We start from the raw sequence: 27714 nt of genomic DNA on the forward strand, positions 1-27714 counted from the left end.
TCTTTCAAAGTTTATGAAACTTACCTCGTTTATAACTGGTAACAAGGCGATTCTATTGGTATCAAACACAAAGTGTAATCTAGACAGCTTCATGTGAAAATTCCTCAAAATTTACATTTTTACTTAGGCAGATATGTATTTTCAGTCATTTTGGGGTAGTCATGTTCTTTTAATCTTGATAATTTTTACCTTGTTTACAACTGGTAACAAGGCGGTTCTAATGGTACTAAACACAAAGTGTAATCTATACAGCTTTATGTGGAAATTACGGAATGTTGTAATTTTTACTTAGGCAGATATGTATTTTCAGTCAGTTTGGGCTAGTCATTTTCTTTCAAAGTTTATGAAACTTACCTCGTTTATAACTGGCAACAAGGCGATTCTATTGGTATCAAACACAAAGTGTAATCTAGACAGCTTCATGTGGAAATTCCAGAAAACTTACATTTTTACTAAGGCAGATATGTATTTTCAGTCAGTTTGGGGTAGTCATGTTCTTTTAAACTTGATCATTTTTACCTTGTTTACAACTGGTAACAAGGCGGTTCTAATGGTACTAAACACAAAGTGTAATCTAGACAGCTTTATGTGGAAATTGCAGAAAATTGACATTTTTACTTAGGCAGATATGTATTTTCAGTCAGTTTAGGCTAGTCATTTTCTTTCAATGTTTATGAAACTTACCTCGTTTATAACTGGTAATAAGGCGATTCTATTGGTATCAAACAGAAAGTGTAATCTAGACAGCTTCATGTGGAAATTCCAGAAAATTTAAATTTTTACTTAGGCAGATATGTATTTTCAGTCAGTTTGGTGTAGTCATGTTCTTTTAATCTTGATCATTTTTACCTTGTTTACAACTGGTAACAAGGCGGTTCTAATGGTACTTAACACAAAGTGTAATCTAGACAGCTTTATGTGGAAATTACGGAAAATTGAAATTTTTACTTAGGCAGATATGTATTTTCAGTCAGTTTGGGCTAGTCATTTTCTTTTAATGTTTATGAAACTTACCTCGTTTATAACTGGTAACAAGGCGATTCTATTGGTATCAAACACAAAGTGTAATCTAGACAGCTTCATGTGAAAAATCCTCAAAATTTACATTTTTACTTAGGCAGATATGTATTTTCAGTCAGTTTGGGGTAGTCATGTTCTTTTAATCTTGATCATTTTTACCTTGTTTACAACTGGTAACAAGGCGGTTCTAATGGTACTAAACACAAAGTGTAATCTAGACAGCTTTATGTGGAAATTACGGAAAATTTTAATTTTTACTTAGGCAGATATGTATTTTCAGTCAGTTTGGGCTAGTCATTTTCTTTCAATGTTTATGAAACTTACCTCGTTTATAACTGGTAACAAGGCGATTCTATTGGTATCAAACACAAAGTGTAATTTAGACAGCTTCATGTGAAAATTCCTCAAAATTTACATTTTTACTTAGGCAGATATGTATTTTCAGTCAGTTTGGGGTAGTCATGTTCTTTTAATCTTGATCATTTTTACCTTGTTTACAACTGGTAACAAGGCGGTTCTAATGGTACTAAACACAAAGTGTAATCTAGACAGCTTTATGTGGAAATTACGGAAAATTGTAATTTTTACTTAGGCAGATATGTATTTTCAGTCAGTTTGGGCTAGTCATTTTCTTTCAAAGTTTATGAAACTTACCTCGTTTATAACTGGTCACAAGGCGATTCTATTGGTATCAAACAGAAAGTGTAATCTAGACAGCTTTATGTGGAAATTGCAGAAAATTGACATTTTTACTTAGGCAGATATGTATTTTCAGTCAGTTTGGGCTAGTCATTTTCTTTCAAAGTTTATGAAACTTACCTCGTTTATAACTGGTAACAAGGCGGTTCTATTGGTACCAAACACAAAGTGTAATCTAGACAGCTTCATGTGGAAATTTGATCGTATTTGTAAGGCTGCCTTTTGTGAAGTTAGCTGCCTATGTAATTGTTGCAATATTTTTCCTATTTTGTCTCATACATTTAGCCAGGACATCAGAAAAGTCATTATTTGCTTTTTAGGTTTGTCCCTGACCTTGAAACCGTATATTTTACTGTTTTGTATAATTTATAAAACTCGACTTCTTTATTAGGTCGGGTTATCATAGGCAGATAACTTTAGGCTGCTAACTTCACACTCGTGTTGAGAATGAACAAATCGTCGACTTTTTCATTGCAGTGCGCGCAGTGAATTTTCTGCGATATATTACAGCGCGATTCTAAAATCGTGTCGCAAAAATTAATATCGTGGTGCGCGCTTGGCCTTAAGCAGGAACAGGAAAGGACCGAATACCGGTAGGTATATCTGCTTGCACTTCGCTCTATCCTGGACATCGGTTTTCGCTAACCCACAGCAGGCTTACCTAAATACTATTCTATAATATCAAATAAATATTGTGAATGCTATGGGTATGAGATATTTTGATTTTTAGTTATAAGTTTACCGGTAACGGTCCCTGGTTTAAAAAGCTATTACCTAATTTATATATATTTCATGACACATTGGTTGCAACTTGCGACTGTATTGTTATGTAATGTTTGAAATAAAATGAGAACAAAAATAAACAAACAGGTACTTACTTAACAAATAAAAAAAACGCTAAAAGCAAATTACGAATTAAACAGGTGTCTCTTTTATATGCGCTAGCATAGCAACTGATATTGATATGTTTGAAGTCGGGAACTCGGGAAGTCGGTGTTCCTCCTTTTTTAGAAGTCGGTTAAAAAGCAAATTTTAATACCAAAGTTTATTTCATTATTTTATTTTTATTCACATATTTTCAAAATCTAAAAGGCAGATTAGGGAAGTTCATGGAAGGTTTCTGCGTGGTAGCCTTCGGTTTCTGAGCCGTTTGCCGCTGACTTTGTCCCTTGTTCCCTCCCACTAACCCCCCTAGGCCTCCCAACGCATTGCCCCCAGTGTTGGTCAAACCTCCCAACGGGTTGCCCCCATTGTTGACTAAACCTCCCAACGGGTTAGGCACGTTGGTAGGCACCTGGATGGGGAGTTTGATGTCTGGAGTCACGATCGAGTGCAGGTTAACCAGGTTGCCGATGAGGTTCTTGCAGAGCGCGCCTGTGAGACGATCAGCCATGTTGCCCCAGAGGCCAATTTGGCAGTATCTAAAGGAAGGAAGGAGTTTAGATAAAATCAAAACGAAAAAATATTTTTCCAAAAAATGGTATTTAACGGCTGCAACTTGGTTGACGTCAGAAATGAATAAGTACCTATGTTAACAATTTTGATCACTAGGTACTTATTATTTCCTTTAATACTTATGTTACTAGGTATTTTACCAACCTGAAGTCCTTATCCACGGTGACATCCTCGTTGATTTTCAAGTACTGCTCGTTGCCCTTCGAGAAGGGCAGGAAGCCGGCCAGCCCGGGTCTCCTAGAGTCGTTTTTGGCCTCGACTGGGGTCAGCTGGTGCGCGAACTTAGAGATGATGTTGACGAAGTTCTCCCGAGCGCGCGCGTCCGAGGCTGGAAATGGAATGGAAATTGAACCAACAACGAAAGATTTTAATCATCGACTTGATGAATCTTAAAGACACGATAGAATTTAAGTAGGTACTGTAGGTAAATAAGGTAAGTATTTTATTTGTTACATTTTAATTAAAATAAAAGTTGGTAGATATAGACCAACAAAAGTCTGCAGCGATTTTGATAGCCCAGTGCAAGTGTTATTTTAAACGTCAAACTTCTATGAAATTATCAGAATCGCTGCAGACTTTTCTTGATCTAACTTCTACTCTTAAATATGTGCCGGACGTTAGAAAAATAAATTGAATATCTGTCTGTGTACCTGACACTTCTCCGGCGATAGATTTGCCGTTCTCGTCCAGAGGCTCGAATATGTAAGCTAGCTCGTCTCCATGGGAAGGTCCTGACTTCATTTTCGATGTTGTCTCCCTTTTGTTTCTAGTGTTAGGGTTATCCTCTGTAATTAATTAGATGGTTCCGTTTATTTAATGTCAAGCTAGAATATCTTGAAACATCACTATTAAGACGACATTAGTATCCGCCCACACAGTAATTAATCCTGTGCTAGCAAGCGATTTAAAAAAGATGGATCATCTCTGTTGCATTTCCATTGCTTCATGCCCTAGATCCGCTCGTTGCTGTTCAAACACTGCGTGCCAGATAGTGCGTGCTCGAAGCTGCAGAGGCAGGCAGGCAGAGGCCTGCCAGCCTACCAGCTTCAGCGGGAAAGCCCGCTCTGACTGCAGCAGTAGGTGTTAGCGGCTAGATAGTTACCCGCGAGCACCACGCCGGGCAGGAAGTGCGAGCCCATGATGAGGTTGCCTACATGCTCGAAGCTGTAGTGTAGAGCTCGCCTTGGCTCCATTGCTCCCGCTCTGGGAACAGTACTAGACAGTGTTACCCGCGAGCACCACGCCGGGCAAGAAGTGCGAGCCCTTGCTGAGGTTGCCCACGTGCTCGAAGCTGCAGAGTTAGGTGCTCGCCTTGGCTCAAATGATACCACTCTGGGAACAGTACTAGACAGTGTTACCCGCGAGCGCCACGCCGGGCAAGAAGTGCGAGCACTTGCTGAGGTTGCCCACGTGCTCGAAGCTGCAGAGTTAGGTGCCCGCCTTGGCTCAAATGATACCACTCTGGGAACAGTACTAGACAGTGTTACCCGCGAGCGCCACGCCGGGCAAGAAGTGCGAGCCCTTGCTGAGGTTGCCCACGTGCTCGAAGCTGTAGAGGTAGGCTTTCCCGCCGCCTTCGCTCCATTGCTTTACGCTCTGGTATGCGGGGAAGTTGAACAGCGCGTCGCCTGTATAAACAAACCAAACCATATACATATAGGTACAATCTAACAACAAGGAATATTCTCGGATCTTGTCTTGTTGTACTCTTTAGAGGTATATTGACAGTAGTGTAAAACATAATAGCATCTTGACTTGACCAGTGATAGATATAGCTGGTCAAGCAGATCTTGTCAGTAAAAAAAGGCGCAAAATTAAAATTTTCTATGGGACGATATCCCTTCGCGCCTACATTTTTCAAATTTGCCGCCTTTTTCTACTGACTAGATCTGCTTGACCAGCTATACGTATACGTTATATGCGCTTCAAAATTATCGTACCTACAGTTTGCAGAGTTTGCTCTGTCGTGCCTGCTTATATAAAATGCTAAATATCAAAATAGTAGTGATAAGTTGATATGATAACGATGTAGAAACTTAGCAGACAGTAACACGGTATAGACGGTCAAATACTTCGAGCAACACCGGCTTCCGACACATCGGAAGGGAGGGGCCCAAGCGGTATCTCACCGTACAAATCTTTCTGCCATTTTTCGCGGGGGGAAAGGTGCACACAGTCGCACTTCTCACACACTTACATACAAAATCCAATCTGTAATGACGACACAAATACATAGAAAATGACACACGTCAAAGACAAATCTTGCAAACCTCGATCTCTTTTTGTGTACGGACGAGTGACAAGTGTCACAACACGCACACTAACACATTTTCGTTGAAGTATGTTATTGTATTCTGAGAGATGAGAAGTCGGATTTGTCGCTCGACCGATCCGCAATTTGTACTGAGCGAGCAAAATCGATAAATCCAACAATTACATGAGACTAAAATATAATAATTGTGTTTGAATGTAATTAAACGTATGATATGTAAAAAAAAATATTACATGTGAAATGTAACACTTTCTTTTGTAAATTTGATGTCCCCCGACCTCTTTTTATAACAAAAAACCGAGCAAACAGGCATTTTTGTGCAGCAGTGTTCACGCGCGCGTCTGGACTCGGTCTAGTGAAAAATCCAAGTGCAACTAGTTTTATTACCCGCGCTAGATTAGATTGACGCGCTAATCTTGTACCTCGGCAGAGGGGAAATAGTGCGAATGCCGCCTCCCTTCCGTGTTGCTCGAAGGTCAAATAGGAATAGGACCGACTAATCATACTTAAAACGGCTTTTGTAGAAAATGGCCAATCACAAATTTACAGGCACTGGCAGGTACCTATTAGCGAAAAAAAGAGAATAATCAATAATTTTGCGCTTGAATACAATGCAGGTAAGTTAAGTAGGTATTTTCGCGCAATAGCTAGATACTCTTCGAGTCTGCGCAATTTATCTAACGTACCTACCTGTTTTGTTCCTATAGAAATAGGGTACCTACCTACAGTTACAAATATAGATTTTATGTCCCGGGAAACATTGGTAATTTCCGAATAATAATTAGGTAGGTATACTTATCTATCAAACATCTCTTGCATTTCGATCCCAATTTATTCGTCCTCGAGGATATAATTTGAAATGGTTTAAATTCCAAAGGGCCCCTTGGTTGAAAAGATGAAAAGGGAACAAAAAATTACTACCTGGGGCTGGCAGGGATAACGAAATAATCCACCCTAGTTTAGGGCTTTCACAAAGCCCTTTTGAGCTCGCCCCTCGCCTCGTATGCCAAATACAAGTTAGGGTTGATTTTAGGTAGAATTATTAGTATTACTTTCGTGTAACTGTTGTCCGTTATTATTATCGAGTTGTGTTTCAAGAAACGTAAAACTACTTACTCATTCAATTGGTAAAAGACTACAAGTTCTTGAGTGCGAATTGTGCAATAAAATGTTGCTTTTAGGTTTGGATAAAATAGCATTCCTCCTCCAGTAAGTATGATACTGAATAAAACCTACCTAACTATTATTTAACATCAACCTACCTAATCCTAACCTAATCACGGGATGTTAGCCATTCGGTCAGCTATAGGTACTTAGATAATTTAAATTCAAGACAAATATTTAAAAAATCTATAGCTGACCGAATGGCTAACTTCCCGTGATTAGGTTAGGATTAGGTAGCCAGCTGATGCTGGCCATGATTACTCTGTCTGTACACATTACCTGTAGCCTCAGCAATCTGTATCAACCCATCGACAACGTTGAAAGTGCTGTCGAACAGCGTATGGTAGTAGTCAAGCTGCGGCAGTCCCGCGGGCAACTGGCTAGTCAGATCAGGGATCAGTCCTCGCACATCGGACACGACTCCACGGAGACCACCGATCAACTCGTTCTTTATGAAGTTGAGGTCGTTTAGCTTGTTGGTTAGGAAGCCTGCGTATTTTCCTGGAATAATTGTGACAGTTGAGTAGTTGACCGTTTGTTGTTATGGAATTTATGCAGGCGTTTAATAAGTTGCTAATGTTGCTATACTTGCTATCCACCCATACCGTTGCTAAAATGGTATTAGTATAAACATTCTTATGGAAATGGATGGAATGGAAATGGAAATCATACAACAAATCCATTTAGAACTGAATGTTCATTGCTAATAGAAAATAAAATAAAAAACCGGGCAAGTGCGAGTCGGACTCGCGCACGAAGGGTTCCGTACCATAATGCAAAAAAAAAAAAAAACGAAAAAAAAAGCAAAAAAAAAAACGGTCACCCATCCAAGTACTGACCACTCCCGACGTTGCTTAACTTTGGTCAAAAATCACGTTTGTTGTATGGGAGCCCCATTTAAATCTTTATTTTATTCTGTTTTTAGTATTTGTTGTTATAGCGGCAACAGAAATACATCATCTGTGAAAATTTCAACTGTCTAGCTATCACGGTTCGTGAGATACAGCCTGGTGACAGACGGACGGACGGACGGACGGACAGCGAAGTCTTAGTAATAGGGTCCCGTTTTACCCTTTGGGTACGGAACCCTAAAAACGTACTTGGTAAGTAAAACGCTCTAGGGTCGAAACGTAAGTATCACTTTCAACTCACTTCATAGATAGGTAAACGTATGACCCACATTCAGAGCATGAGAAATGAAAATGGTTGTATTTACCTTGAACCGCACGTGCGGTCTCAGCAGAGACTACGCCAGTGAGCATGGGCACCCGATCAGTCTTCTTATTTAGTGCATCGGCAGGTTGCTCCTCGACGATTGGCGGTAGACCCCTTAGGTCTTCCTTGCCTTCTACGCGCGCACCCGCTCCTGAAAAATTATGCCCTCATTAATCATGCCAGATACAGATACCTTCACCTGACACAAAGAGATTGAGAGATGTAAAGAGTTCAATGAGAAACAACATTTGGGGTTTCTTGGGCTGGTGTCTTGGTGAGAGCGGACACCTGGGCCTACCGCGAAAAATGAAAATCGAAATGTCTGCCTTTCATCGCTCTTGCACATTCAAGCGATAGAGAGGCAGATAAAGAAAATTCGATTTTTGTTTTTCGCGGTAGAACCCTCTAGCGATTAGTAGGTAGATAAGGCTATAAGCCATGGCTAAGCAATGAATATCTGTAGTTGGATTTACCTACCTGAACGGCCAGAGATATCCTGTAAGAATTTTTCCGTGTCGACCATGCTCATACTTATTTCAGAGTCCGCCTGAAATCACCAATTAGAGTTGAGTATAATGTTTAATACCTCAGTGTAAGTATCCAATGTCTGTTAATTTCACCAGATCACAAAATTTACGTTCTCACCAAAACAATCTTCTCCGCCGGCATACTCCTTAAACATATAACCAGTCTCTCAGGCGGAGACTCGGGACAGTTGGTCCCCTTCGCTAAAGCTTTAGCATGGCTAGCCGGGTCGTTCCTCACGGCGCCGGGGGACAGCGGAGTCCCAGACAAGGCGATGACGCCGGTGGCCGCTCGGCCTTCGGAGGACATGGCCATGAGGGACGCGGCGCTGCCGCCGGAGCCTTGACCCATTACGACTACGCGCTTTTTGTCGCCGCCGAAGAATTCTATGTAGTCGTTGATCTAAAAGGAATGTGTAATAGAAGGTATAAATTAAAAAAAAACTGGTTAAGATATTTTTTGGAACATCAAAAATCCTTAAATTATAGTTTATTATCATAATTCTACAACCAAAGAAAAGGGTCCAAAGTCTAAATATTACACTTCTTACAATTCAAATTTATGTCAAAGATGTACACAACTTAAACTTTTACACTTGTCGTTCTTGTTTTTACCCATGCCATAGCTGATCGCAGGTCGAACAGCCCGGCGTTGCCCGAGGCATCTCTCTCACCCGTACTAAGATATCCAAGGGATCCCAGCCGGTACTGCGCTGACACGATGATAGTGTCCTTTTGAGCTAAATGCTGGCCCTGGAGAAGTAAGTAAACTATTATCTATAATATCTAGCTGTTCAGCAAAAGAGGAAAATAATATTTAGATATTAGGTAGAATAAGTATATGGTGCTGCAATAAATGAAATGAAATATTCTTACACCATAAGCAGAAGTTGACCCTGTTCGGTAATTGCCTCCGTGAATGTAGAAGATAACCGGACTACCTGTGAATTAATTACAAAATGGAATAAATCACCGGAGGAAGACAAACTGTATGGAATCCTCATACTGTTTGTCTTGCTCCGAGCAAAATAAACCATGTTCTTCTTACCCCACTTAACCTTATAATCTTTAAAGGGGGCCACTGATTACCAGTCCGCCGGACGATATCGGCCTGTCAGTTGTTCGGAGCTGTCAAATTTGGCTTTTGACTGACAGGCCGATATCGTCCGGCGGACTGGTAATCTGTGGGCCCCTAGCTTATCTATCCATAGGAACACAGGAAGCTAGCTATCTATCCCCTATATGGTTTTTCGGGCTTATGGCTGGTATCTTCAGATAGAATACGTTAAGGCATAAGTCGATGACACGGCCAGATTTGCGAGGTCCGGGAATAACGGAATGGATATAAGGTGGGAAGTAGCGGGAGTTGTTTATACATGTTAACTAACTAGCCTTCCTCCTCTACCGGCATCGGCATCTTCGAGGAGAACACATTTAAATACAAGCAGTCCTCTTGGCCAATGACTCGGCCGGGGTTGCTAGTGTCGGGCTAGATACAAGGTGGGCAGCAACGGGAGTTGTATAGACATGTTAACAAACTAACCTTCCTCCTCTCCTGGCATCTTCGGGCAGAACACATTGAGACACAAGCAATCCTCTTGGCCGATGACTCGGCCAGGGTTGAGAGTGTCGGGCTGGATACAAGGCGGGCAGTAGCGGGTGGCGTTCACATCTCCTGTCAGCATGCGACGCACCGGACGCTGGAACCGCCGCGGACCCACCGGCGGCTCGGCATATCTGAATAATTTATTTTTCACTTCTCATGCTCAAAAAGTGCACCTTTATGTCGTGCGTAGACGACATAAAATCGCATTTTATGCTCTAGAGTATAAAGTAAAATCATCTATTACGACCCTTATTGACTTAGCAATAAAGTCTAAATTCTGCCATACAAACTGCCAGCCCTGCCGGCGCGCCCCCGACCGGCGCTCTCCCGATCGGCGTGCCCCGCGCCTCCGACCGGCCCAAGAACAGTTTTCTTTAGTCTTGAATAAATACGTTAAAATAACCTAAAATATTTGATTTTTTGTATATTTTCCTCGCAATCGAAGTGAAAAGCAGAGTGTACAACAAGGGCATAAATGTCCATTTTTACCAATGACATTTTATTTATTTACTTACATCTATGATTTTTACCCTCGTCTACTATTTTGGTCTTCGCTTCGCTCAGACCAAAAAATTGCCTCGGGTGAAAATGGGTCACTTTATGCCCTTGTTGTACAATCTACTATTTGAGCAATTGATATTGCATTGATTAAACCGTTCGAGCCCAAGATTAGACACAAGTTGCATAGAATTTAATACGCTGAATAGATACCGAAAACCTTATTAAGTTAGCAAAATGTTTCGTGAAAGCCTTTTCAAAGCCTGTGTAGGTAATTAAATTAAAAACAGAAGTCTATAAACTTATGTATTTTGTTGTTTTATCAACTTAAGCTGTCATATCAGCGCGATTCTGACAGGAACTGCTTATCACAGCTTCCGCTCGTCTCGTCTGACATTGGATGATGCACAATCACGAACATTTATTTTGGACTAAAAATAATTAACAACACTTTTATCTCATATTATTTATATCAAGATTATCTCATTTATCTGTCTCAATTGCTCAGCTAGCGATGGCTCCATCAGTATACTCTACGCGTCAAATGTAAGTGCAATATTTGTATTGAGGTCTCTAGCGACTTTCATATTGATTGTCACTGTGACAAGGTAAGAAATGGGTCATAAATCACAACTTATTCACTGAAGAATCTAGGTATTAAAAATTAACACTGCTGCTCTGCTGACTAGTGATTAAGATATTTTGGTACTAGCATCGGTCTAGGAAGCATACTGGGATAAATGGACTATGCCAATACCAACAAAATATGTAGTTATGATCACGGTTACATAACAAGTAGTTATGATCACGGTTATGAACATTATGATGAACCTGTAGCATTTTAGGCCAATGCTGCTATGCCACCTTCGTGTAACACGTATTATGGAATCAATAAAACTTACTTGATGCCCATGAAACTGTAATATCCAAGCTTATCATTCTTGATCCCTTCGAGTCTCGCGCTTCGTCCATTCTTCTGCACGAATACCACCGCAGCATCGGGCTCTGGTGGCGCCGCTGGGGCACCTCCTACTACGGCTTCCACAACCACGGGGCTGCTCAGCAGGGTTCCTAGCGCACACCACAATATAAAGTACATGGTAGACGGGCGTCAACGCCAGGAAAGATCACAGTTACCAAACCAGGATTTACAGAAACGGGTGTTAATGTTTAATTTGGTTGGTGTAAGAGCGAAGCTTACACTACGACAGATACATGGCTGACTGAGTTGGGTGTCGGAAACGGGTGTGATTACAGGAACCGAGTTATCTGCGATGTGTCCGTGTTTTATGCTGTAACATAAGGGTTGTTATATATTGCTTAATTTGTGTGATTAATAATTTGGTTGCTGTGCAAGATTCTATTAGGGCTGGCAAAAATGAGTCATAGGGATGTCACCAACCTAATGAAGAGCTTAAGAAGACCGTGAGGTCAACACGATATTCTTTTATAGTAAAGTAATTTGGTAACCCTGCGTCTATATAGGTTAGGCACACTGATAGGTACTCGACGAGTGGCATGGCAAGTAGCGAGGGAAGTAGGCAGAGACGCTACTCGTCATGCTCCTCGTCATGCCCACCGCTCCCTATTTTGTCGGTTTTTTGAAGCGAGTCATTTCTGCACTTACTTATTACCTCATACTTACCTACCTACATAACCCAATTTAATTAGGAATGAAATTCATTCATATTTAATTAGTTCATAATGTGGCTATGCACTTTTGCAGCTGGTTGCTGATTGTATATTAAGTGGGAGTACTAATCTCCTGTATCCAGCTCAAGCTGTCGAGCACAGCCTAGTCTTGGTACTCTTGGTTAGAGTACTGGCTGGTAATGATGATACACATTTCAGGGCTCCTCTTCAGGTTGGGCCAACGCCAACGCCAACGAGGGACGCAGCCATGCGGTAGAATGAGATAGCAATATCACTTGCTCCCTCTAACGCATAAATGCGTCCCTCGTTGACGTTGGCGTTGGCCCAACGTGAAGAGGAGCCTTCAAATAAATGTTGAGTTATGCCAAGCGCTCACTGGGACCTAGCCGTATACCAGTGAGGCGGCAACAGAGGGGTTTTAGTAGGTAAACCAGGGGTCCCATTAGCCGGTATGGGAGTCCCACAACTCCCACATAACCACCCCGGCCCGTCCCCTGGTGGTATACGTATGCATTCCCCCTCTATAAAAAAAAGCGCGCACTACGATTTTTTGTCGTGCGATAATTTTGCCGCAGAAATGCAACGTAAGGCCAAGCGCGCACTACGATTTTTTGTCGTGCGATAATTTTGTCGCAGAAATGCAACGTAAGTATGTGTTTATATGTCGGTGCGCGCACATGCAACACAAAAACATCTATTACCTACGATTCTAAAATCGTGTCGCAAAAATTTAAATCGCCAGTGCGCGCAGGCTCTAATATGTGTTTATAGTTTTATAGTAAACGCGCCTTAAAATCGTAGTGCGCGGTTGGCCTTAGGTCTAAATTTATCCTGACCTTCTAGTAGTTATAGTTTAGGACATAGGTCATAGATTTATAATTTAGGAGATAAAACGCAGCAAGTACCTAGGTATAAGACGATTAGAATTTTCTTTGTTATCTCATTTCATTATCTTCAAATCAATGCCATGATCATACCTATCACCCGGCTGAACAACAAAGCAAAGACCGGTTTTTCGTGCTTGGATTTTTTGTAGCGAATAAACCACCCAGTATATCTTGAGCCCGATCAACTAATATACACTGGGTGTACACTGGTCTTCCTCAAAACCGGCTCCCGTTCGGACGTCCCGCAAGTTTTGATAGTCGGTTTAGACTCTCGCGCGAGCCACGAGACGAGCCGCGAGCCGCGCCACGAGACGCGAGTGTGATAGCCGGTTTAGACTCTCGCGCGAGCCACGAGACGAGCCGCGAGCCGCGCCACGAGACGCGAGTGTAAGCGGTGGGCTCGCGGTTCGTCTCGTGGCTCGGCTCGCGTGGAGGAGCGGTTTTTTGGGCACGAGCCAAAGGGGCTCGCGCGGGACGCGCGCTTGCGTTCACACTCGCGTTCGGCTTGTCATTCGATTATAAACCTTATGCCGTGCCGTTAGTGTTTAAAATATATTAGCTCGACGAGCTTACGAACCATGAGACGAGCCTCGAGCCGAGCCACGAGGCGAGAGTGTAATCATTAGCTCGACGGGCTCATGCGCTCAAGGCCACTCGAGGCGAGCCACGAGACGAGAGTCTAAACCGGCTATGAACGGTAGGCTTGTGACTCGTCTCGCGGCTCGGCTCGCGCTCGCCTGGCTCACGTGGAGGAGCGGTTTTTTGGGCACGAGTCAAAGGGGCTCGCGCGGGACGCGCGCTTGCGTTCACACTCGCGTTCGACTTGTCATTCGATTATAAACCTTATGCCGTGCCGTTAGTGTTTAAAATATATTAGCTCGACGAGCTTACGAGCCATGAGACGAGCCTCTAGCCGAGCCACGCGGCGAGAGTGTAATCAGCTCGACGGGCTCATGCGCTCAAGGCCACTCGAGGCGAGCCACGAGACGCGCCGCGAGACGAGCCGCGAGCCGAGAGTCTAAACCGGCTATGAAATTTCAACTTTCGCTGTACAGTCACCTGAAATAATATGTTACACAACAAAGGCCGCAAAAATACTGACACGATCTTATGGCTCCTCTACACGATGGGCCAACGCCGGCCACTCCAAGGGACGCAGCCATGCGGTAGAATGAGATAGCAATATCACTTGCTCCCTCTAACGCATAAATGCGTCCCTTGGAGTGGCTGGCGTTGGCCCATCGTGTAGAGGAGCCATTAGTTGTAGAGCCATGAGCGTGTTTTTATACATATTTTTGCGGCCTTCGAAGAGTAACATACTATACGGCATCTGCCGATATCTTTTACGTACCTAGCCTAGGTACTATTTGGCAGAGTCCACAACTCCACACACGAAGCTGTTACCTATCTATTATATATGTGGTATTATCTATGAAAAGGGACCTTATTGTCGATGGCGCTTACGACACTAACATCGATGAGCACTAAACGTAGTAGTTTAAAATTGGTGATTCTGGCCCATTTTAGTTATTTTGATTTCCAATTTAGCAATTAAGTTTCTTTGATTACCACCACCATATTTACAGACTTTTACAAGGATTTCATGCATTATTTTCTAGTATATATAACTTCAGTCCTTGAACTACGTTATTGCTTGTCAGAAACACGACGGCTCATTATTTTCTCGATAGAATCTTAAGTTGAAAAAATGCCTAACACTGTCTTTATTTCCTTATGTTAGAAGTACTAGGACGAAAATGTATATGAAACTTACTTCAGTCGATAGCTTTTAAGTAAATCTTCATTATTGCTTGTCCTTTTATCGATACGTTAATTTTTTCATTCATCATTTGATGAATTCAACATTTTGCCTACTAAATTACACCCTACGCGGCAATACCTTGCGCCTATTCCTCACGCCAGTACGCCCGTGACCACTGTCAGCGTCGGACCTGTGCTAGTTTAGCGGACGTTTCATAAAATGGGTAATCACAGTATAAATATGCAAATATGTTATACACACAATGTTTTTCAACATACTTACGAAGAAAAGCAAAATAATTCTTAAATACGGTGACATTTCAGACATTCGTCCGTCATATTGTCATTTTATAACAAGTTGGGCAGCAAAGGCACACACCCATCTAACCAATCCGGAATTCAGTCACGATTGATAAATTGTGTAAACATATTTTAAAAGGCTATAAAATTAATCAAATTGAATAATTTAGACTGGTCACATTTTTGTAAAAATCGATTTCTTCTGGCAAAACATATTACTTTTTGGCAACCGGGTTTTTTAACCTAATTAGACCCCGCTGAATCCGAATTTGCCGGTTGCTTGATCGAATTCTTGACTGGAAGTGAGATATGTGATATTAAAGGTCCCTTTTTTTAGTTTTTCGTAAATAACTCGTAAACGGTGGCCAATATAAAAAAAATGAACTAATAATCTACACAAAATTTTCAATAAAAAAGATTCAGTACATTTTTAGCAGGGATCAATATTTAAAAAGATAATAAAGAGGGAAAGTTAATTATAATAAATTCTAAGGTTCCTTGTTTTTATTTTTTCGTGAATAATTTGAAAAGTATGACTCATAGCAAAAACAAATCTTACACATAAATCATCATCATCATCATCATCTCAGCCATAAGACGTCCACTGCTGAACATAGGCCTCCCCCTTGGACCTCCATACGTGCCGGTTGGAAGCGACCCGCATCCAGCGTCTTCCGGCGACCTTAAGAAGATCGTCTGTCCATCTTGTGGGTGGACGTCCTACGCTGCGCTTGCTAGTCCGTGGTCTCTACTCGAGCACATTTCGACCCCATCGGCCATCTTCTCTGCGTGCAATGTGGCCTGCCCATTGCCACTTCAGCTTGCTAATCCGGTGGGCTATGTCGGTGACTTTAGTTCGTCTACGGATCTCCTCATTTCTGATTCGATCACGTAGAGAAACTCCGAGCATAGCCCTCTCCATAGCTCGTTGAGTGACTTTGAGTTTTGAGATGAGGCCGATAGTGAAAGACCACGTTTCGGAGCCGTAAGTCATCACTGGTAACACACATTGAGTAAAGACTTTCGTCTTGAGGCACTGAGGTATGTCGGACGAAAAGACATTACGTAGTTTCCCGCACGCTGCCCAACCGAGTTGGATTCGGCGGTTGACCTCTTTCTCGAAGTTGGACGTACCTAATTGTACTACTTGTCCTAGGTAGATGTACGAGTCAACAACTTCGAGTACCGAGTTCCCAACAGAGACTGGGATGGGCACAACATTGGCATTTGACATAAGTTTCGTCTTGTCCATGTTCATTTTCAATCCCACCCGTTGTGAAACTCGGTTGAGGTCATCGAGCATCATGCTGAGTTCCTCCATCGACTTTGCCATGACTACGATATCGTCGGCAAACCGAAGGTGAGTGATGTATTCGCCGTTGATGTTGATGCCAAGTCCTTCCCATTCCAGGAGCTTGAAGGCGTCTTCCATTACGGCAGTAAACAGTTTCGGAGAGATAACGTCTCCCTGCCTTACGCCTCTTTGCAATGGAATCGCCCTCGTGCTCTGCTCCTGTACTCGGACCGACATGGTGGCGTTATTATACAAACACTTCAACACTTCGATGTACCGATAGTCAATATGGCATCGCTGAAGAGACTCAAGCACCGCCCATGTTTCCACCGAATCGAAGGCTTTCTCATAGTCCACAAACGCTAAGCATAATGGCAAGTTATACTCTTCGGTCTTCTGTATAACTTGCCGCAGCGTATGGATGTGGTCTATGGTACTATAGCCTTTTCGGAAACCGGCTTGTTCGGGAGGCTGGAAGTCATCAAGTCTGTGTTCGAGACGGTTCGTGATGACCCTTGAAAACAGCTTATAGACATGGCTCAGAAGCGTGATGGGTCTGTAGTTCTTCAATAGGTTGTTATCACCTTTTTTGAAGAACAGCACCACCTCGCCTCTATTCCATGTTTCAGGCGTTATGCCCTCGGACAAGGCGGAATTAAAGAGCTTCTGGAGGACTTTAAGTACCGGTGTTCCACCCGCTCTCAGAAGCTCTGAAGTGATTTCGTCTTTGCCCGGCGCCTAGTTGTTCTTAAGCTGCTTCAGGGCCATCCTAATCTCGTACAGACTGATGTCCGGGATATCTTCGGTATAATGTCGGGACAGCTTGGCTCTTGGATCTCCTACCAAGCTGTCAACGGGCTTTGCGATCGAAGTGTATAACTGTCCATAGAACCTCTCGATCTCACCTAAAACCTCCGCTTTGCTCGACGCTATGCTGCCATCTTCCCGTTTCAGCTTTGTCAGCTGGCTTTGCCCAATAGACCCTTGCTTTGCTTGCGTTGCTTTGTCCTTTGCGAACACTTTGGAGCCTTGGTTTCGCTCAATAGTCTCTTTAATACGGTTAGTATTAAAGAGACGCAGATCATGTCGCAAGGACTTAGATATACGTCTATTGAGCTGCCTATATGACTCCGCGTCATCGGGAGACTGCAACTGTAGCGAGCGTCGTTCAGCCATGAGGTTTAAGGTTTGCTCGGTCAATTTCTGAGGTCTATCTTTACGGCGGGGTCTAAAAAACTTAGACCCTACTGTGTGGACAGTTTCCACTAGCCCGTCGTTGATTTCGTCCACTGAAGCCAAGTTCTCTAGGCAAGCAAAGCGGTTAGAGAGCTCGAGTTGAAAGCTTTCGGGGTTTTGAACATGGGCTCGAGTAGGTCGGAGCGTAGACTTCATCAGGCTGGACCTTTCAAGTTTAATATTGATATTCAGTGTGCCTCTTACGATTCGGTGATCACTACCGGTCTTTACCCTGTTGATCACACATAAATAATAAACATAAAATTTCCTACAAGAAACATGTAGAACACTTTTCGCTAGGATCAATATTTAAAAAGACAAAGCAGCCGGTAAGTTAATTACAATAAATTTTAAAGTCCCTTTTTAGTTTTTTGTAAATAACTCTTAAACGGTGTCCCATAGCAAAATAGGTTTTATGAATAAATAATCTACATAAAATTTCCTGCAAAAAACATCTGAACACTTTTCTCTAGGATCAATATTTAAAACGATATTAAAGGAAGAAAGTTCATTACAATCAATTCACATGTCACTTTTTTTAGTTTTTAGGGTCCCGTACCTCAAAAGGAAAAAACGGAACCCTTATAGGATCACTCGTGCGACTGTCTGTCTGTCTGTCCGTCTGTCACAGCCCATTTTCTTCAAAAGTACTGGACCAATTAAGTTGAAATTTGGTACACACATGTAAATTCGTGACCCAAAGACGGACATCTTACGTAAACAAATGAATTTTAAACATGGAGGCCACTTTTTAGCCAAGGGGGGTTAGTTAACATTAAGAACCTATTTTGCTATGGGCCACCGTTTACGAGTCATTTACGAAAAACTTAAAATAGGGACCTGGAAATTGATTATAATTAACTTACCCCCTTTAATACCTCATTAAATATTGATCGTAGCGAAAAAGTGTACAAAACCTTTTTTGTGGACAATTTTATGTTCAATATTTATGTATAATATTTTTTGCAACTGCCCCCGTTGCAACCGTTTACGAGTTATTTACGAAAAAAAAGCGACCTGTGAACTGATTGTGATTAACTTTCTTCCTTTAATATCGTTTTAAATATTGATCCTAGAGAAAAGTGTTCAGATGTTTTTTGCAGAAAATTTTATGGAGATTATTTATTCATAAAAACCTATTGTGCTATGGGACACCGTTTACGAGTTATTTACAAAAAACTAAAAAGGGACTTTAAAATTGATTATAATTGACTTACCGGATGCTTTGTCTTTTTAAATATTGATCCTAGCGAAAAGTGTTCTACATGTTTCTTGTAGGAAATTTTATGTTTATTATTTGTATAAAATTTGTTTTTGCTATGAGTCATACTTTTCAAATTATTAACGAAAAAATAAAAACAAGGAACCTTAGAATTTATTATAATTAACTTTCCCTCTTTATTATCTTTTTAAATATTGATCCCTGCTAAAAATGTACTAAATCTTTTTTTATTGTAAATGTTGTGTCGATTATTAACGTTTAACAATTTTTTTTATATTGGCCACCGTTTACAAGTTATTTACGAAAAACTAAAAAAAGAGACCTTCAAAAAGTGATTATAATTAACTTTCCCGCCTTAATATCTCTTTGAATATTGATCCTAGCGAAAAATTGTACGGAATCTTTCTTGTAGGCAATTTTATGCAGATTACTTATGTTTAAGAAAATTTTTGCTATGCGCCACCGTTTAAGAGTTATTTACGAAAAACTAAAAAAAAGGGACCTTTAATATCAACTATCTCACTTCCAGTCAAGAATTCGATCAATCAACCGGCAATTTCGGATTCAGCGGGGTCTAATTAGGTTAAAAAACCCGGTTGCCAAAAAATAATATGTTTTGCCAGTCGAAATCGATTTTTACAAAAACATGATCAGTCAAGTATATATATATATATATGTATACAATATGAGTGTACATATTGTATACATATAATTAATAATTATTTAGGTACACTCACCGACCTCACCGTCTTACCTACCATTTTTAGGGTTCCCTACCCAAAGGGTAAAACGGAACCCTATTAGTAAGACTCCGCTGTCCGTCCGTTCGTCCGTCCGTCTGTCAGCAGGCTGTATCTCACGAACCGTGATAGCTAGACAGTTGAAATTTTCACAGATGATGTATTTCTGTTGCCGCTATAACAACAAATACTAAAAAGTACGGAACCCTCGGTGGGCTCAGTGGGCGAGTCCGACTCGCGCTTGTCCGGTTTTTAATTTCATTAAGTACTCATCAAAATTCGAATTTACTAATAAATCTTTTTCAATATTAATTGCCGAACTAAAAATCCCGGAACTGACGATTCAGAATACCGATGTCGTCAGAATAAGGACGTAGACGTGCTGCGCGGGAATGGTGCGGTGCGCCGCGCGGGGCGCCCCCCTGCCCGTTCTACCACTCGTCTGCTTCACCCCCTTGAAAACGTAAAACTCGAGTATAAGAGCGCCTTAAATATTCTATACACTTTTTCGCTAGGATCAATCTTCTTCTCCTTCAACCTAGCGTTTTAGCTAAGCGTCCGGTCTTCAGCATCCTCTGGTGTGAGTAGATTTTAAGTAGATTACTTATGTATCAGAACATTTTTTGGTACAGGCCACCGTTTACGAGTTATTTACAAAAAAATATTAACAATTGATCATATTTAACTTTTTACCTTAAATATTTTTTTAAATACTGATCCTAGCGAAAAAGTGTATAGCATATTTAATGTAGACAATTTTACGCAGATTACTTATGTATCAGAACATTTTTGCTACAGGTCACCGTTTACGAGTTATTTATAAAAAACTACAAAGGGACCTTTAAACCCGATGACTGATAAGTTCATCAGCGTCACATAACATAAATTGACCTCCGCATTGGATAGACAGCAACATTGAATGTTCCAGTAATCAAAGAAACTTAATTGCTAAATTGGAAATCAAAATAACTAAAATGGGCCAGAATCCCCAATTTTAAACTACTACGTTTTGTGCTCATCGATGTTAGTGTCGTAAGCGCCATCGACAATAAGGTCCCTTTTCATAGATAATACCACATATAGGTATTTTCGTATCTTACGTGCAATTCCACAGGTTTAGCGGGAGTTATAGAAAAAGCGTTCTCCCTAGGGAGTTATGAAGTTTCTAGTGCCATAATTAACAGATTTTTGTCTTTATACTTAATTTTTGTATCGCAAGTGTGATGAAAAACATTGTGTGTAACTCGGGGCGTAATAATATTGCAAACTCGAGTCTATAAATCGCTCCGGCAAGCCGTCGCGATTTAACTGACTCTCGTTTGCAATATTCAACTTAAGCCCCATGTTGCACAATGTACTAAAAGCTCACACAATGTAGGCCGCAAAAATATCTGACACGATTCACACGATCTCATTTGTAGAGCCATAAGAGCGTGTCACATATTACGGCGATCGAAGAGTAACATATTATTGTAGGTGACTGTACTTAATAAAAAAAACAAAACAATTTCCATACCCATACCAAATTTTCCCCAAAGATTAAATTTTATTTCATGTGGCAACATTATTGTGGAATATAAATGCATTCTGATTAGAACGTTATGTGTATGAACACAAAGACTATTTTTCAATAAAGCAACCGTAAAGAGCGTCTAAGCTATAGCTATCTCAAGTTTGCGGCGTCAAACGCTGATGGTGGTTTAAATAATATTTTTAGTGAACATTTTATTTCATGTATGAAGATTATTTATTTTTGGATTGCGTTTAATTGCTTTAATTGATTATGTAGCATGGAAAATCGCTTTACTGAGTGAAAAGTCCATGTAGTGTCTTAATTATTATTGTAAATTTTTTAATTGTTTTTTTGTTTTTTCATTTAATTTTTTTAATTGTTTATCTCATACAAATTTGACAAAATATAAAATGTTAGTGTTAGAAATGTTCTCCATTATTATTTTTGTACTCGTTTTATCATGGCGAGAAATAACAATTTGTTTAATAAGCCTCATTTCAAATATAAACCGAGTGCACAATAATTTTGGTAATTATTTTTATACAAGCCACTTTATAGCTTTTTTGTATGTTTTCTAAGGTCTCTCAGCCATATTCAATTTAAGGTATTTTTGTTTAACCTCGTCATCTCGGCGTTATATTATTTTAATCAGTTCCTCTATGAAAACCAATGTGAATGATTCATAATTAATCCATAATAAATAAAGTATAACTATTTACTAACTATAATCGTGAAAAATATAAATTCCTAAAAATATACCTATACCTCGTCTGGCTACAACCTTTAATCAAATGGCAGCGTTACATTATTTTATTTCAGGCTTTTTCTGTAGATTATATGGTCTTATTTTATGTGGAAATTGATATTATAACTATTGCACTACTTTGTGCTAAATTTTAATTCGTATTTTAGCAAATTTCGACTAAATTCTTTTTCATCCCATATTGTGGAATCTCCCCACTCCTGTGACGACACAGTATACGTCGCGTTTGCGTCATCATACCGTGAACAGCGCTCAAACGGGGAGGACGTGGGATGAACAAGTGTGCAGTGCATTATTAGAAACATTGTTTTATTTTTTTCAAATGTTTCTAATATCGGAATTATAAAGTACAAAGTATTAGGATAGGTAAATATCCATTATTTTGAGTGAAGTTGCAGTTTAATTGCGTTGCGGGTCATAGTGGAGTTTGTTTAAAGTGATTTTGTATTAAATATTTTTTTCTTTGTTTCAGGGTTCAAGAAATAAACGTCGCCATCATGGCGTCGGACGAACAATTTTCATTATGTTGGAACAATTTCCACGCAAATATGTCAGCAGGCTTTCATGGCCTGCTGTCGCGTGGAGATTTAGTAGATGTCACATTAGCTGCCGAAGGCAGGCTATTGCAGGCACACAAATTAGTTCTATCAGTATGTTCTCCCTACTTCCAGGAGATGTTCAAAATGAACCCAACTCAGCATCCAATAGGTAAGGATCTTCTATTATTTTATTTGCCGATGTTTATTTAGTGTTTTAACGGGACAGTGTACTAATGATGTTTTTCTTTGTTTCAGTATTTTTAAAAGATGTTAGTCATTCAGCGTTAAGGGACTTATTACAGTTTATGTACCAAGGTGAAGTTAATGTTAAGCAAGAAGAGTTAGCGTCGTTTATTAGTACCGCGGAACAGCTTCAAGTGAAAGGTTTAACCGGTAATCAAAATGAAGAAAGTTCCACGCCATCCAAACCAAAGCCGACCTCAAGGCCAGGCCCGAGGTCGTCACAACAAAGGCAATCTGTTATGACTAAGTTAGAGACTGATTTAGATTCTAAGCCCTCCTCAACTCCAGTAGCAATTAAGCGACCAAATAGGCCATCAATAGCATCAAACAATTCGTCATCTTCACAATCTGGACCTGTGAAACGAAAATGTGTGGACCCATTAGAAGCCGGACCATCTGGATCAGCTAAAGAAGAATTTGTTACGATACCTGACGAAGATGAAAACAACGCTGTGGCACCCAAAATGGAACCCGAATTTGTTAACGAAAGTATGTGGGATGATGACGATGATGGAACGAATAATGATGAAACAAATTTCGGCGAAGATGACTCTAATATGGAAATGACTGGTAAATATTATACTTATTTGTTCATTGTTTTTATAATTAATGGGGGCATACAAATATTAACTTCTATATTTTGTTGTTGCAGGATTCGATGGCTCAACGACTGGCGATGGCAATTTGACTGGTGGTGCGGAAGGTGGAGCAGTAGGTGATGCGCAAGGTAGGTTTGCACACTCCGGTTAAACTGGTCGGGCAGGGCATACTATCTTGCGGGCATCGTATGTCGCGTCCGATCGGCCTAGATATGATAAACCTATTCATAACTTACCTTTTTGATACCGTTAAATTTGCTCAAGGTTTATCATGTCTCTAGACGTAGAAATGAAATTTGTAAGTTAGCTTAAGTAGTTGTAGTTAGTAACGTAAATTGCCTGTTGCAGATTTATTTCCATTTTTTAACTATTCTTCAATGTGTTGTTGAACAATAGTTGTATGTATGGGTACGTGATATGGTAATCTGGTAAAACTTTATGGTAATTATGAATATGGTAACAAAAGGTACATCATGAAAAAAGGTAAACGGTTATTGGTCTGGTAAACTTTTTCGCTGATGGAGTACTGGTAACGAGGTTGGTATACTAAAGGTTTATGGTCAATTGGTTATTGTAAATATGCTGCAACTTCGGAGGAATCTCTTACTAAAGAGCTCATTTCTCTATAAAAAATTGTACGAAAATGAGCCCTTTTGAAACGTGTAATGCTAGATCGATTTATACATCACTTGTACTTGATGTATAAATCTAATTTCTAGTAAGTACGGTTATTTCCACTGCTAAGTTCAAGGGAATGGGTATTTATACTTACAATTAGAGCTGATATAGACTGCAGCTTGTATGGGAACTGCATGCCGACGTAGTAGCAGTCTGTATCTGCCCTAAATTTGGTAACCTGCGAGCGGGACCGTTATATAGAGCGATACTCTCACTGGAGCAGAGCGAACATCCATTTTACGGGTCATTCAGTTTGCCCCCGCTCTGTGAAGCTGGGACAAATTTGAATGATATATGCAGCGCCCATTTGCTGATTTCAGACTGAAAGATTGGGATACAATACGACCGTTTTACGAACGACTTAAAATGTATGCTTTACGAACAGCAAATGCAGGGGACAATTTGTCGGCGTTGCAGTTTGGAATGTAATTAGAATAACTGGTTTGTAATAGTGAAAAAGTACGCTATTGGCATCGCGTAGAAAATGGCTTTTACAGTACATATGGTCCTCTTTTTCCCGCACTAGTGCGTAAAATGGCATTTCGTGCGTATATCAAGTTTAAAGGGCCATATGTACTGTAAAACGTACGATACACGTGCGAATAGGTAATTCGCAACTCGTGTCGATTTAAAACGCTGTCTTCGGTCGTGTTTTAATATATCGCCACACGTTTCGAATTTCCTCTTTTCCGCACTTGTATCGTAAATAACTTACGTCACCCTAGGCCCGTAAGGGCCACCCCACATCTAGCGTCCCTCTAGCGTCGGCGTCTGGTCAGCGCTATGGAAAGTGACGTCGCTGCGCAGTTGCGTCGACGTCGGCCATAGAGTTGTAGACGCCGACGCTCGAGGGACGCTAGATGTGGGGTGGCCCTAAGTGGGATTTTCTTCCCACGGGACGAAGAAAATCTCACTTCCTGGCCAAGGCAAGACTTAAAACTTTATACAAACCACGGGCGGTAATTCGTTAAGCCCCAGATCGCATATTTATCTGGAGCATTTACGAATTTGCCTCTAGGTATGTAATGTACTGTTAGGGCCCACTTGCGGTTGGCCGCTTAAACGGTTCGTTTAAGCGGCCAGCCGCCTGACGCGGTTGATATATGGCGGCCAGCCGCGATGAAACCGCGATGCAACCGCGTTAAGCGGCTGGACCGCTCAGCATCTTGGGTCCATTAACAAAATGGATGCCGTTGAGGTAGCTTTGTGTTATATATTTGTACTACCTAAAACACTGAAAGAAAAATAAAAAAAGGATAGTGGATTCATCCTTTACTAGAAACTCAACGAATTTGGTCAGTTCGCAAGTTATTTTCAAGAACTGAAGACTCACGAAGATAAATTAAAAAAATAATCTAAGTATTTTATTTTTAATTATTAATCAAATAATCATTCTATATCTACATGCTAAATAATAACGTAGTGGACGGATACGTCGCTACAAACTCATCGGCGGCTCGCCGCACCCTGAACCGCCAGTGCGTATAGACAAGTTGGCGGCCAGCCGCGAAGCGGGCCGCAGCTCTTCATTCAACCGCCGCGGTTAAAATTTTGTGGCGGTTAAAGCCCCTGCTACACGGCAGCCGACAAGCCCCCAAACCGCGTGGCCTTGGTCTGTCCCGGACCGTGTAGACAGTCGTTACCAACAAAATTTCGTTTGACCTCCGGACGCCCTTGGCATGCGAGCGCGCGCCAGCGACCGCGGTCTGAGCGGTCGGTCCGGAACCGTGTAGCCGCCCGACGCCGACCGCACTAGGCCATTTCGCTTGGAGGACGCGCCGTGTGCGCTCGTGTGGTTAATAGCCATGCCATGGGTACTCAGTAGCATTTCTAATAATTTATCAAATACTTTCCTCTTCATTCTCAGAAAGTTATGTATGTCCCCGTAGCGTAGTCCAGCGAATTCATTAAGTTGAAATGACTCAACAAATGCCGTTTTTTGAGCCAGTGTTTCATTCATATACCCTTTTCTTTTTTTAACAAACTTTTTATTAACTTGCAATATACCTAATCGTAAGTATATAAATATGTTTGTACGGGTCAAATCTTGCAAGTTAAATTAGACCCACTTTCTAGTTTCCGATGGAGCTGAAAATTTGCATACATATATAAGTCGGGTGACAATGCATTATTATGGTACCATAGAGCTGATCTGATGATGGAGACAGGAGGTGGCCATAGGAACCCTGTGATAGAACAACGCGACCTAATTGTGTTTGGGGTTTTTAGAATTGTCTCGACGAGTATTAGTTGCCTATGGAAAGAAAAGTACAGTCAGCGATAAAAGCTTGTACCAAAAATTAATTTTTTGCCAAAAACTTATTTTTTTGTCATTGCACTAGTATGAGTAGGTAGGTTATGAAATTTGGCGCCCCGGCCAATAAGTTTTGCCGCCCCAGAAGTGAAGGAAGAAAAACAAAATGCAATCCGCCAGGGGTGGCATACGCCGCCCTTAGGGCCATACGCCACTGAGTAGGTACTAATGCCACGCCAACTTTCTGAAAGGTTAGGGGCCATTTTGTCCGCTTGCAATACGTGTTGTCCGTCCGCGAGTTCTGAACACACTGTGGTTTGCCACCGTCTAGCCAGACAACTCAGACGGACCCACACACCAAGGACAGACCAAGGTCAGACGGTTAGTAGGCTTGTCGGCTGCCGTGTAGCAGGGGCTTTAGTGCGTACGATCACAAGCGGTTGCATACTAAATTGGAAAAGCAGCTGGCCGCGCGGCCAGCCGCCCCCGCGGTTAACCGCTAGTGCGTAAGGGCCCTTACAGAACATGGTCCTATTTTCCCGCACTAATGCGTAAAATAGCACTTCGTGCGTATCTCAGTTTAAAGGGCCATATAGTCAGGTGACGAGCAAAATTCTAATTACTTACAAAAATCTACTTATTTAGGTATTAATATGGTTCACTATGGCTATTAACTTGTGGTAGTAATTAGTGAGTTTTGCTTGTCACCTGACGATATGTACTGTAAAACGTACGATACACGTGCGAATAGGTAATTCGCAACTAGTAGTATTTTTTCGAATTTCCTCTTTTCCGCACTTGTATCGTAAATAACTATTAGGCTAGGTTCATACGGCGTAATTTTTTTCCGTATACCGTATACGGGATTTTATCGAATAAGTACCGTAGTGACAGCCGAATTTGTAAGGAAACGTTCAAAGTCGTTCACACGGCGTCTATGCGGGAAAGCCGTCTAGCCGTCTGAACGATTTTGAACGTCTCTACACAAATTTTGCTGTCACTACGGTATTCGATAAAATCCCGTTTACGGTATACGGGAAAAATTAACGCCGTGTGTACCTAGCCTTACAGTACATATACTGGGTCAAGCAGATCTTGTCAGTAGAAGGCGGCAAATTTGAAAAATGTAGGCGCGAAAGGATATCGTCTCATAGAAAATTTGAATTTCGCGCCTTTTTCTACTGACAAGATTTGCTTGACCATCTATAATTATGGTCCTATTTTCCCGCACTAGTGCGTAAAATAGCACTTTTCGTGCGTATGTCAAAAGTTTAACCTTTTGGACGCCAATGACCGATATATCCGCACCGCAGGTCCAACGCCAAAGACGGAATAATCGGTCACAGACCACAGAGCAACATGCATATGCATAAAGTTCAATTTCAGTTTTGACTCTTCGGTGACGTGGCGTCAGAGTGGTGAGAAGCTTTTGTGTTTGACACGGCGTCGAAAAGGTTAAAGGGCCATAATGTACTGTAAAACTAACGATACACGTGCGAATAGGTAATTCGCAACTCTTGTCGATTTAACCTTTTCGACGCCGTGTCAAACACAGCGGTTACGCGGACGCCACGTACCG

General features: G+C 41.2%; 3 protein-coding genes and 1 long non-coding RNA gene across 53 annotated transcripts in view; 2 read left to right on the plus strand and 2 right to left on the minus strand.

Annotated features, from left to right (window-relative positions):
- Positions 1-27714, minus strand: part of LOC134806074 (AN1-type zinc finger protein 6) — a 254528-nt gene that overhangs the window by 116535 nt on the left and 110279 nt on the right. The gene's annotated exons all lie outside the window — the stretch shown is intronic.
- Positions 2750-11683, minus strand: LOC134806066 (carboxylesterase 4A). Its single transcript, XM_063779325.1, has 12 exons — positions 11356-11683; positions 9893-10086; positions 9226-9290; positions 8965-9102; positions 8471-8752; positions 8303-8372; positions 7827-7976; positions 6890-7111; positions 4662-4802; positions 3825-3959; positions 3319-3502; positions 2750-3140 (listed from the first exon to the last, which is right to left on the minus strand). The coding sequence occupies exons 1-12, from the start codon at positions 11550-11552 to the stop codon at positions 2798-2800; spliced, it is 2121 nt and encodes a 706-aa protein (XP_063635395.1). The 5' UTR covers positions 11553-11683; the 3' UTR covers positions 2750-2797.
- Positions 22029-27714, plus strand: part of LOC134806060 (protein tramtrack, beta isoform) — a 552198-nt gene continuing 546512 nt past the window's right edge. For 47 of the 50 annotated variants that reach the window (XM_063779294.1, XM_063779314.1, XM_063779300.1 and 44 more), the window contains exons 1-4: positions 22030-22188; positions 22295-22530; positions 22617-23174; positions 23257-23331. In XM_063779294.1, coding sequence (XP_063635364.1) covers positions 22320-22530; positions 22617-23174; positions 23257-23331 — 844 coding nt within the window. In that variant the 5' untranslated portion in view covers positions 22030-22188; positions 22295-22319. Of the gene's footprint in view, positions 22189-22294; positions 22531-22616; positions 23175-23256; positions 23332-27714 lie in introns of all 50 variants that reach the window. The other 3 variants (XM_063779274.1, XM_063779273.1, XM_063779275.1) reach the window with 1 other exon arrangement.
- LOC134806085 (uncharacterized) lies at positions 25013-26981 on the plus strand. The gene is made up of 2 exons (XR_010146463.1): positions 25013-25434; positions 26545-26981. It is a non-coding gene; the product is annotated as an uncharacterized LOC134806085 (long non-coding RNA).

Source organism: Cydia splendana, chromosome 2 (genome assembly GCF_910591565.1).
Source record: "Cydia splendana chromosome 2, ilCydSple1.2, whole genome shotgun sequence".
NCBI lineage: Eukaryota > Metazoa > Arthropoda > Insecta > Lepidoptera > Tortricidae > Cydia > Cydia splendana.

Bases quoted from the DNA above. Each gene is read 5' to 3' on its own strand.
- LOC134806066 (XM_063779325.1), bottom strand. From the start codon at position 11,552: ATGTACTTTATATTGTGGTGTGCGCTAGGAACCCTGCTGAGCAGCCCC. The intron at 10,087-11,355 runs GTAAGTTTTATT...TAAATTATTCAG, and splicing joins TACAGTTTCATGGGCATCAA to ATATGCCGAGCCGCCGGTGG. The intron at 9,103-9,225 runs GTAAGAATATTT...TTACTTCTCCAG, and splicing joins GGTCAACTTCTGCTTATGGT to GGCCAGCATTTAGCTCAAAA.